This window comes from Gasterosteus aculeatus, chromosome 16, assembly GCF_964276395.1.
Source record: "Gasterosteus aculeatus chromosome 16, fGasAcu3.hap1.1, whole genome shotgun sequence".
Taxonomy (NCBI): Eukaryota; Metazoa; Chordata; class Actinopteri; order Perciformes; family Gasterosteidae; genus Gasterosteus; species Gasterosteus aculeatus.
In genome coordinates this window covers 12,228,126-12,239,841 of record NC_135704.1, presented here as the reverse complement: position 1 = coordinate 12,239,841, position 11,716 = coordinate 12,228,126, and the positions used below count along the sequence as shown (strand labels likewise).

The following is an 11,716-nucleotide window of genomic DNA, read 5'->3' as shown; positions in this document are numbered from 1 at the left end:
TCCGTGAGGTGCACCGTCAAATTATAAATGAAATTAACCCTGTAACTTCTGGTTGCCACTTTTAACTTTCCCCTCAAGGTTACTTTGAAGTTGGTTAAATTAGTTTTTTTGGCGCTGCCTTCCGTTTGACAGATTCACGTTCTTCACTTGTCAGCTTGTATCAGCTCTCCTTTGAAGCTGCGTGACGTTCGCATGATGGCGTCACACAACTGGGGTAAAAATGTAATGTTTCTTACCAGTGTTTTTACTTCACGCTTACAGTATTTGGCATTAAATAGACAGTTGATTTCAATTGAAAATCCCAAATTACCGTCATTTGCTAAATGCAAAGCATCATATTCTCTTAAATACCTTGAATGTGTAAATAGGTTCGTTTTTCAGAGAGAAGCTTTTCAAAACATAATAGACGTAATAGAATGGATTTACTAAATCAAATGAACAAGGTGTAATATTCAACATTTTTCCTAGAGAGAATGCTTTAAATTGATCGAGCCTGAAGCCTCTCTTACGCTCTTACGCGTTTTAATTTAGTCACTAAAATCTTAGTCTGAGTATTTGAGTTCTAGCGATAAAGGGCAACTGGAGAGAAAGCGCAATTATGTGAAATTAAAAGGAAAACCCCGGAGGAAGCTAATCTGTCTGCATAGGCAAATCAAAAGAAGGAGCTGACAACATCTCTCTACCGCTTGTGTGACTGTGCCAACCACGCTTCCACAACAGTCCTTGAACAAGGGCGCTTTTTGATTTGCCGTGTATCGTACTGTGTATGTGTATGTCTGTGTGTGTGTGTGTGTGGTGTGAGTTAGAGAGAGAGAGAGAGAGTCAGCAGGTTCTGCAGTGCTCAAGGTGCCTGCCAGTTGAATGACTTTGCTGTGAGGGATTAACAGTAACAGCAATCTATCTCTTCATGAAATCTGTCAGTAGCGCTTGAAAAAACTATTTCTGGATGTTGAACTACATGCAAGTCTGTGTGTCTGCTCTCCCACATGCACGCACACACACACACACACACACGCGCGCGCGGCAAGTCCGTGCAAAGTATTTTCATGTGCTTGCATCATCGTCGTTAATTGAGATTCCTCTGCCTGTCGCTTCCATACTCACACTTTCACTCTTTGCTGTCATCCAGGCTCTCCAGTTGGCACACACCTTCTCCTCATGCAGCCGGGTATCGACTGCATATACATAATATTAAAAAAAGTCAAGATCTTATCTCGGCCTTGGTTCGGAGTACAAATAGTCGATAGACGCGATGAAGCGGAAAAAGAGAAGCACAAAGAAATCAATCTGGGGCTCAAAGTCAAGGGGAGAGAGGTGCATTGATGGTCTCTCACAAAGTCCGCTGCTGGATGAAGACTGTGTGGTGCAGAGACACACGGGACATAGCTGGTTTGGGTCAACAGGAGTCAGAGGTGGAGGACTCTAACCCACATTGCATTTCTTACACCATACACAGCATAAAGTACGGCCTCAATTCTTTCTCTTTTTTTCCTGCTCTAATCTTGATTTTTCATTGCCGTGCAAGAGAGAAAACGTTGCAGGGAAGAGAATCAAAAACAAAGAACATTCATAAAAAAAATGTAAAGGTGAAAAGAAAACAGAGTTAAAGTGATGACTCAATCTATCTCTCGCTTTGCTTCTCCACTCAAACTGTGGAGAGCATTAGTCATCTGTGTGTCAGGAGAAGGATCTTTGGGCGCTGTGCAAGGAAAGATTTGAACTTTCTTTTGCAGAAAATGCTCTGCAATGACTACAAAAGACAAATCGAAGGAGAAAAAGTGTGAGTATCAGTTGGATTTATTCATATGAAAATAATATGACAATAGTGAGAACATAACATATGTTTTGATGCATTACAGAGGGACTGTCTTGAGTGTAATGACAAGGACTGTTCCCGAATAAGGAAAAGACATTTGACAGATTTGTTTACGTTTCAACACCGAACCATAAATTTGTTAAATTGTGTTTTTACTTGAGGGACTTCAGCAAATGAATGCAGTCATGCAAAATTATCTTTTTCCTTCTTTTTTTCGTTACATCTAGCATTTCATTGTAACAGTACATGTTTGTGAAGATTTTAGTGGTTTTTGCAGATAACTCTCCAGGAAATAAAAATAACAGTTGAAACATTAAAACAATTTTCCTAAAAGACCCAACTCATCTTCCTTCTACTAACTGACTAATGAGGGTCTGTCTGACAAGTATTATATTTGAGTGTATTTCTTATAACACATCACAACATCATTCTATTCCATACATTAACCTCCTTTAAAGGCGCTCTAAGTGAGATTTCTTGCACTTTAACATAAAATAGCTTTCAATCCTGCACAACGTTACCAGACTCTCAGCTGGAATCTCGCCATCGAACCCAAAAAGCCAATAGCAATTTAATTTTAAAGTCTATATGTTAATATATATTATATATATATATATATATATATTCCCTCTTCCCTAGGTGCTCTCTTCTAATGTTCCGCTGCAACAACCTCTGCTTTGTCGCTGTAACTCTGCCAGACACGTCTTTGCTATTTCATTTCCTGGATGCTAATAGAGGTCAATACAAGTCATGTTTTGCTTAACGCCCCATTTAACCTGGAACAGCACAGCAGTTCAGACCAGGTTGACCAGAATATGCTGTCAGAAGAATGTGTTAATGTCCGATGAATGGTTCCATAAGAGTCTCCTTGCCCCCCCGCTGGCAGGAACAGTGTATGAATGTGCTTCTGTGTAATCCTTGATTGTCGAATACTGTCCTGTCTTCGTACCTCCAGCCTGTGTTGGTGTCAGTGAGGTAGCACACAAACTGTGGGCCTTTTATCGACCTGACAGTCGTGTCCCAGCAGCCCGGAGCTGAGTGGTTAACTGGCTGATTTGCTTTTGGGCCCATGAGAGGCGGCTGGCCTTGTAGTTATTATGCTTGATTGTAAGAATTAATAATACGTGTGGGTGGGTCCATTGACCAGAGGAACAAGAATTGCAGACCTACGTATCTGCAGAGTGAATAAGAATAAAGTCTGTCTGGCAGATTGACGAATGGCGAATTGCCTAACTGCGTATTATCATCAGGAAACCTACTTATGCCGCCTTTGTTCATACAAAATTTCGCTCCAGTAATATATGCCTAAAGAAAAATCTGAGAAAAATGTCCCGCTTTTATTTTTACTTTCTTCTGACTGAAGTGCACCTATTATTGAATAATGCTGTTGTGCATAGGTGTATTTGGTCCACTGTGCATGTGCTTAATATTCTTGTGCTTGTGGCTTTCTGTATTGTAATAAATTCACTCCATGCAGGGGAGCCGGATGGATTAGATGCACAGTCCTCGGCCACCTGCCGCAAAACAAATTCAACCAAACCACCAAGCGGAGCTCTGCCGAACAGCAGGGAGGGATTTGTGTCCCATTAGTCCGCGTGGAATAAATCCTCAAGTGTGATTCTCGTTATTTCTCCTCTGCAGCTCACAGCCGGCATCCACGTCCCCGTTGTGTCGGTTACACCGTCGTTTCAATCTTTTCGATGATCTCTATCATTGACTTGGAAGGGGAGAGCAGAGAGCAGTCGTCCTGATCCCACACGCTGCCGGGACTGGAGTTCCCACCTGTGCTCAGCTCGTCTTCCTCCTCCTCCTCCTCCTCTTCCTCCCCCTCTGTCTCCTCCTCGCAGGACTCCAGGTAGTGCAGACCCAACGCGTTGATGCCGGAGTCCTCAGAGCTGGACGGGGAGGAGCAGTGGTCCATTTTGGGGCCTTTTATCTTATCCGCAGGGGTAGGATGTTTGTGTTCGCTGTACACGTGCTGGACCTGCTGGACCTGCTGAAAAGGCGCATGTTGGGCCGGCGGCGCCGGCTTCAGCGGCTGACGAGGCGGAGCGGGCCTCTGGGGCACCCGAGGTGTGGAGGGCGCAGGCGCCGGGGGTGTGGAAGCACGCGGAGGTTCGGGTATGGAAGGCGGGGGCCGCTGCACGTAGCACATCTTTCCGTTGATGCGTTTGACAACGTAGTCGTCCACAAACAGGTCGGCAATCACGCAGTACTTGGGCGACTCCAGGTGCGGCGGGGACTGGAAGCAGGGGGCGAGTTTCAGGAAGCGCTCGGCCAGCGCGACGGACAGGTCCATGGTTCCGCTGTACTCCGTCCCAACAGCTGGCACGGCCGTGGTGGGCAGCTGGCACACGTTGGTCATGGGCTGGTAAACATACTTGCCTAAAGTGGGTGGAAAAAAAGATAATAAAAGGCTGTGATTAATTGGCCGTATGTTTCCAAACAGCAAACTGACACAGTTAACAAGTAGTAGGTGTACGTATTGGCCTTCTGGAGCTAAGGAGACGCATATTTCCGGAATTGTTCGACACCAAAAAGAAGCTTGAAGGAGAGTGGATATTGGATCTATTACTGGAGACTAATGTGTTCCCCACGTCAACTTAAAAGGGGATTTTCTGTCAATGTAGCTTGTTTAAAAACACTTAATGCCGGTTCAAATCAATAAAAAGAGTCAACTCCTAACTGGCGCCACGTAGAGACATTTGGCAGGGATCCAGATAGCACGATAGCAAACATAGCTGTGAAGATTTAAAAGATTTGCAGGGAAATATAAATACATTTGACCAACTGTTATCCTCTGTTCTGCTGTGTTCATTTCAATCCTTCCAATCAAGCGTAAAGCCCTTAGCCATTACATTGTTTGTTGTATCTAGCAAATAAATATTAGTCGTAGAATCAGTAGGTAATTTGTTTTCAGTCAGTCTCGGCCAAGGACAATGTTTTCTGATGCCGAGTAGGGAGGGAGGCACTAGTGAATAGCGTGCATGTAAGAAACGAAATTAAAGAAATGAAATTGGTAGCTAAAGCAATTATCACACCAAAAACGATTTTGCGTTGCCCAAGGCCAAAAAATACCTGCCTTGCCACCACTATATGAGATGAAGCTGAGCGTAACATCATTTAAATCCAGGCCCTCCTCAGTAGTGTAGTAATCATTTTCAACTCTGTGAAACTGATACAAGGCGTAATGAAAACATGACAATATAATATTTAGGATTATGACAAATCTGTACAAAAATGTTTTTGATTCACAACTGTATTATTAACACAATGGCTTACGATGGTGGTGATGTGGTGTCATATTAATCCTAGATATAGATAAAGGCCCCAACATTGTGGAAACCGTCCACTTTTATACAAATTTTCTAACCCCCTCAATGTGAGTAAAGCCTCACATTTTTGGCAAAACCTAAACTAGTGGTGATATTTCATGCTGGTGTGCAAAATGAATTCTTCCAAATGTTACTCATTGTTTGCCGCCCACCGCCTCCGACTCTCAGATGTGTGTTTAACCCGCTCCCTGAAAAGAGAGAGAAACTACAGAAGACGACAGGACCACCCATCGCTTCCTCTCACTCCGTGTCCTGGTCTCACTGGCCGGATCCATTCAACCAAAATCTTTGCACAGGTTACATTGAAAACCTCTTTCATTGGATGGAAGGGGCTTTGTTTTGGGAGGATGAGACATTGCACCACCACAGATATACTGAGTATAACTAAAGTGACAATCAGTACTGTTTGTTGCGTTATAAAGGGAAAACCGTGGCACGTGCCATAGAATTGACTTCATATTTTCATTTCTAGTGAAAAAACAAATTGAATTGTGTGACTGTCCAGGAATATAACCATAGACACAGATAATGTCGCATTTTCATCAGTGGGCCAAAGCCTCAATTGCTATTTAACTATAGACCCTGACTTTTCAGACATGTGTCCAAATGAAAAATGTTGACATCGCATCTTAAATCTCTATTAACCGCCTATAAGAATGGTTGACTTAATTCAGTTGACCACATTAAGGAGACAAAACTGCATTATCCACCCATGTGAAACCATTTAAAGAGGCTTCATGTCCGTATTCTTTGAGAACACTGTTCACAAAACACATGAGCTTATTACGATACAGTCAAAAGAGGGAGAGAGTAAGCAGTCCTCGGTTTAATGAGAGAAACCCAATGGTCCATGTTGGGACTGGGATGAAGCCACTCAGGCAGACACAATGGCGGCACACAAATGTGTAGGCATTTAGTTTTTAGCACAACGAAGTCCCATTGCATTCATCCATCTGGAGTTGCAAAAACCAAGAGCAATACTGTGGGACGGACAGATGCAGAGCAACAAAAAACAACAACAAGCAACATAACACAACATTGGTTGATATTTCTAAACCTGCTGCAGTGAAGACCGATTTTGAGTCAGTGCTTCAGAATCAAAAGAAGAAGCTTCACTGCCTCCACTTTACACTTTCAATCTTCCTGTAAGAAATCCACTCCAGTGGAAGCCAGGCATCAATAGAACAGAATAAAATGCAGCCTCGGGGCATTTTGCACTTAGTGTAAAGAAAATGACTCCTTATACTTGTTTTATAAGTGGCCTTTCATCACATTAGAATAAGAAGCTGCTGAAAGCAAGACGTTGACTGGAGGATGCTGAGAGGCATCCTGGGGGATGTAGGAGCTCGGGGACTGGACGAGGTGGAAGGCGTTCCGGTACATAAAAGGAGTAGTAGAGATTGTAATTACAGTTTTGGGGTTTGTCAACGGAAATATGACGATACTGGTCTAAAGATAGAGAGAATCAACATAAAATAAATGTTATAAAAATTAGGGAAATTCTGTATCAATCATTTGAGATAATTAATTGGCTTTATTTATGGGTTGAAAAACGGGTATATAGAATCTCAAAGCGTTTTTTCAAATTCATAGCTCAAAAATACGGGTATCTGCAACTCCTCCCATCTCCCATCGGCCTCCATCTTGCATATCTTCTCTGGTCTCTCTCTGGGCTGCGGCTGCATGTTCTAGTAGTTTAATACAGTCTCTCTGATAAGGTCTCTCTCTCTCTCTCTCTCTCTCTCTCTCTCTCTCTCTCTCTCTTGGCATCGCTGTTGAAATTTCAGATCCTTTCTATTGCAGCTGTAAGAAAAATATATATATATATATTTTTACTGTGGACAAGTTCAACATTTAATAAAGATGATCAGCATGACGCATCATTTTATTTGAGAGCCTCAGGAGTAACCGAGTCATTAACCCCCGTAAATTGTTTTTTTGTGTACGTTTGGGCGGAAGCCAGACGTCTTTATGTGCTGCGTTGATGGAATCTTCTTCTAAGTGCAGCAAACGGGTTCAAAGGTCGGCAAAATCAAGTGAACAAACGCATTTCGGTAGACTGTTTCCCGTTTATCAACAGCTGCTGCACCCATTTGGTGGTGGTGGTGGTGGAGGTGGGGGGGTGGGACGCTGCGCTCACACATCCGCTGCTCATTGGGTTTAAATCCGTCCGAGAGGTTTCAGGTTTCAACGAAGGGGACGGTCCGACCCAGCATCATGTGGAACTCCTTTCCTATTTCCTGTTTCATGCCTCCAGAGGCACACGGCCGCTCCTGACTGGCTGCCAGTTGGAAAAGGCTTTGGTCATGGGGAAGAAATGCAACTCTTTAAATGCCTTAAAGGATTGGTTGGGAGTTTGTCTCAATAAAACTCACAAGCCCCAAAGTAGCTTTTAAGAAATGCACTTCCTTCCCAGTAATCTGCTCTATGGATCTACAGAAGAAATACATTTTTTGTAGCAGACGATTTGAGTTGGTATGAAAAGCACAGATGTTACTAATAACATTAACGGCTCTGTTCTGTTAGTGTCGCCTTGGGTAAGTTGTTGTTCTCTTTGCTAATGCGTGATGAGCATGTACACCCAATCATTTAGATTCAACAGCATGCGAGGAGGGAAAGCATCGGGCATAAAGGTGACATGAGCACAACAACAACAACCATTTGGTCCCGTGTTAGTTTGCCCACAAAACAATAATTAGGCTGCGTGGGTTTCATGTTTGAGCGAGTGGATTTCTATGAGGAAGGAATCTCGTTGCAATGTGGATATTCGTTCTAAGGCATCAACAAAGACGTGAAGCCACAAAGATATATGAGGCTTTGTATTAGAGAAGTCAAGCGGGCGTCTTTGAAGTTGCAGTCTTTCTTGTACATTATCCCCACTTTTTGTGATTCCTCTTGCCGAGCCGCAATGAGGGATCGTAACAACAAACATCTTTTTTTTAAACTTGTTTGACTTCCCTGTTTCCGGCATGCTGGTTCCCAAATATGAACCACCAATCAAAACGCATCCCCTCTGGCCTCTATATAATAACAGCTAAAGCCTTTTATGACGGAGCGCTGCGGAAAATTTTGAATTGGTCAGCAAATCAATCGACGTAAGGCAGAACTTTGACCAACAATCCTCCGTATTCCCTTCAGAAATAGTTGCATGCTACAGCTGCACGGCGTGACAGATGAGATGAGCAAGTGGGACAGAACGATCCCTATTTTCTTCATCTAGGAGAGAAGCACACTTTGTAATGCACAAAATTGATGCTGGCAGAGAACAAGCAGACTGATAACAATGTTGAGGACTCATTGCACTGCGTTAGACTACCTTAATGAGTAATTCATTGCTTTGCCTTGTAATTGTAATCAGTTAGTGGAGGATAAAAAGAGAGAAAATAAATATTCAAACCAGGTGGTTTCAGTGTTGCTGTGAGCAGAACACGACATATTGGCGGTGACTCAAAACACGGCTAATTACCACTGAGAAGCTTGGACTGATGCAGTCACCAGCTGGGGAAAGGGGCCTCCGCGTCCGTCCAACTCCAGTTCTCCCCCTTTCCTCAGCCAGCCGGCTTTGCAAAGCTACAACTCAGTGGAAACCACTGGAAGGCCACCAGAGCATTGCTTTCATTCTCTCGCTCGCAAATATGTGCAGTCTGCAAGCAGCAAATGAAAGGAAAGCAAACAGAACTTTTTTTTTTTGCTTGCTTGCTTGCAACAGCACATAGGAAGTAGGAGAAGCCGGAAATCATATCACATAATCAATGCTCCACAGGGTACGATAGCGGGAATAATTTGTGTTACAGAATTGGAATGCCGACATGCCACACATTGACCTTTTGTATTTGTTTGCCTTGAAACCTATTAAAAATGTAATTAAAAAAGCAGTGTAGCATGCTTCCCCCCCCCTGTGGTGAATGCACAATGATCAGCCTCAGAACAAGTGTACGACCCAGACGACAATTATTGAAATGTTTAATTTAAAAACTGACAAGATAAGGGTGGTTTCAAAATGTCCCTCTTTTGCATCCGGCACAATTATGTATTGTCTAGAAGAGGGTGTGAGCTCCTTGCAGAAGCGCGCTGCTATACTTTCTCTCACTAGGTGCTCCGTTTCTGCCTGATTCAGCAGTCCAAACTGGTTTATTCTCCCCGTGGTGCAAAATTACAGAGGAAAAGAGAAGAGGCGGTGAGAATCTCCTTCATGACCGGGCTGGCTTCTTCTTTGTCCATTCACCAGCACATTTTTTAGAGAGATCCATTTTAGAGAGATTTTAGAATTTTAGAGAGATAAATATTTCAGAGCAGAAAAGAGGACGCAAGACTAAATGTTTACAAATGATGCAACACTACACAGGCTTTGCTGAGAAACATAAATCCCAGTTGGCTCATGATAAAAACCAGGAAGAAGCCATCGTTTTTTTTTGGGGGGGGGGGGGGGGGTTGCCTCATCAGATATATGAAATCACTGGTCTCATTCTGGACGGAAGAGGGCATCTAAATCCAATGATTACATGGCAAAGATTACAATGTGACTTGTGCAGTTGCACACCCATAAGCCCTGACGTGGGGGCTGCAGAGTGGAGGCTGTTTGTGTTTCACGCTGATCTGAGGATTTTCAGAGCGGCCAGAGATGTGATGAATTAAGGCAGCACAAAGGGACGGACACTAGGTTGTAGTTCTGCGGCGGCGTGGAAGTGACAGGTTGAGAAAGGCTCGAATGGAGAGACGGTGTCTTAGGAGGTGGTGAAGGATGCACTTAGACTTCAGTCCAATTGAGTCTCTTACGGTCAATTCAACAGTCAATATAAATTGATAACAGTGTCGTAATTATATTACGTTAACATGATCAGGTACTGAAACTGAAGAATATCAGCTGATGAACTGGACTTTGTCTCAACATGGGAGGATTTTTCTCAAAGAATGATGCTAAATGGGATTAGTTGTTGTTGTTGTTAATTAGTCCCATCAAAAGACCAACAATGTTCATTAACCTTTCAGGACTTTCCAACATCGCTACACTATTTTGTTTCCTTTATAAAACGTGCAAAATACTCAGCTGGGCTCTGTAGTTTTTAGCAATAATTACTCAACTGTGGGGAAAAATGTTGTATTTGTTGGGGACTATTTTCCACTCTCATTGATGCACATTTGGTGCTTACGTGTATTCACTGTATTTGGATTTGGTATTAGCTCATAATGAACTACATCTTCAGTTGATGTTACAATAGTGGAGCATAAAAATACATCAGGTTTAGCCAACACAAATACTTTACATCTTTTGCTTGATTTGCGACATTGAGGAAGACATCACAAGACGTGTCCTTAAAAGCAGAAATGAGAGTGACGTCATTCAACTGTGCACTAACATTATATATCTTTCCGTGCAATTATTTTGATGGTTTTACATAATATAACCTCCGTAATAATTAGGATGTAAGATGGACGGATGCATTCATAACAGGTAAGCATATGCTACAGTGTCAGCTGTAGGCCTGTTTGGACTTCAATACGAAGTGAAGTTTGAGCTGCGAATAAAACACAAATGAAATAGGAAACAACCAAACTGGCGACACAACACCCAGGGTGGTGGAACATCTATTTCCCTGCTTCTGAACGTGAGACCCTCGGACGTCTCCTCGCAGGGAGGATAACGATGACTCCAAAAAGCTATACCAACAAAACTAGACTCCAAATACGTTTCGGAAGTTTTAACAAAAAAGATATTTAGCAACACTGAGGCGAACATGGAATCATTGCGCAAACAGTGCCGCGATGCTTCTGCATTCTTGTCACCTCGGATTTAAAAAAAGCAGCACGTAGACAAACTCACAGTGACACCAGCCCAAGTGGCAGCACCAGTGCAGCTTGAAGCACTTCCCGTGGCTGTGGGTGGCGCAGATGGAGAGCCCGTCGCAGGGCAGGAAGTCCGGTCTCCCCGCGCAGCTCTTGGCCAAAGCCTGCGCCTCGTCCAACTTCTCGCTCTTAGGACACTTCTGTGCTCGCGAGGTGGCCATGCCAACATCCCATGTATTCCCCCTCCTCCTCCAAAAAATAACAGGGGGGGAAAAAGGCTTCGTCCGAGCAAACTACAACTACATAACCGCGACGGTCCACGGAGCCCACGGAGCCTCTCAACTGCGGGGGACGGACGGGAAAAAGGCGACGCCGGAGCGGCCGGGTCACTGCTCACGTCGCGTAATAAGTGAAAGAGAGAAAAATCGTTTCCGCGTGACGCGACGTTTAAAGCCTCCCACGGTGGCGGGCGGCGCGTCTCTCCATCCTCTCCTCGCGTCGGGAACCTCCTCTGTGCGAAAGCCGGTGACGCGCGTCTGAACTTCATCACGCGACGGGAGGAGTCCGCGGACACGAAAGCCAGCTGCTCTGCGCACGCACGCACGCGCGCACACACACACACACACACACACACAAACACACACACACACACACACACACACACTTCAATCGGCCCCTTTCATAACTTCAAAACAGCGGGGTCTCGATCTGATGGAGCAACTTGAACGCCGCTGTGTGAATCCTGAAGAGATGCTCATTATATAATCTTGGTAGCATCTCG

General features: G+C 43.9%; 1 protein-coding gene across 1 annotated transcript; it reads right to left on the bottom strand.

Moving 5' to 3' along the window:
* Positions 1-1,779: 1,779 nt before the first annotated feature.
* LOC120833482 (UPF0524 protein C3orf70 homolog A) lies at positions 1,780-11,551 on the bottom strand. The gene is made up of 2 exons (XM_040200593.2): positions 10,973-11,551; positions 1,780-4,201 (listed from the first exon to the last, which is right to left on the bottom strand). The coding sequence occupies exons 1-2, from the start codon at positions 11,154-11,156 to the stop codon at positions 3,492-3,494; spliced, it is 894 nt and encodes a 297-aa protein (XP_040056527.1). The 5' UTR covers positions 11,157-11,551; the 3' UTR covers positions 1,780-3,491.
* Positions 11,552-11,716: the final 165 nt, after the last annotated feature.

What these genes read in the sequence shown, in the direction of transcription:
- LOC120833482 (XM_040200593.2), bottom strand. Translation starts at nt 11,156, where the DNA reads ATGGCCACCTCGCGAGCACAGAAGTGTCCTAAGAGCGAGAAGTTGGAC. An exon ending in CCACTTGGGCTGGTGTCACT is followed by an intron (nt 4,202 to 10,972) that starts GTGAGTTTGTCT and finishes CACCCACTTTAG; the next exon opens with GCAAGTATGTTTACCAGCCC.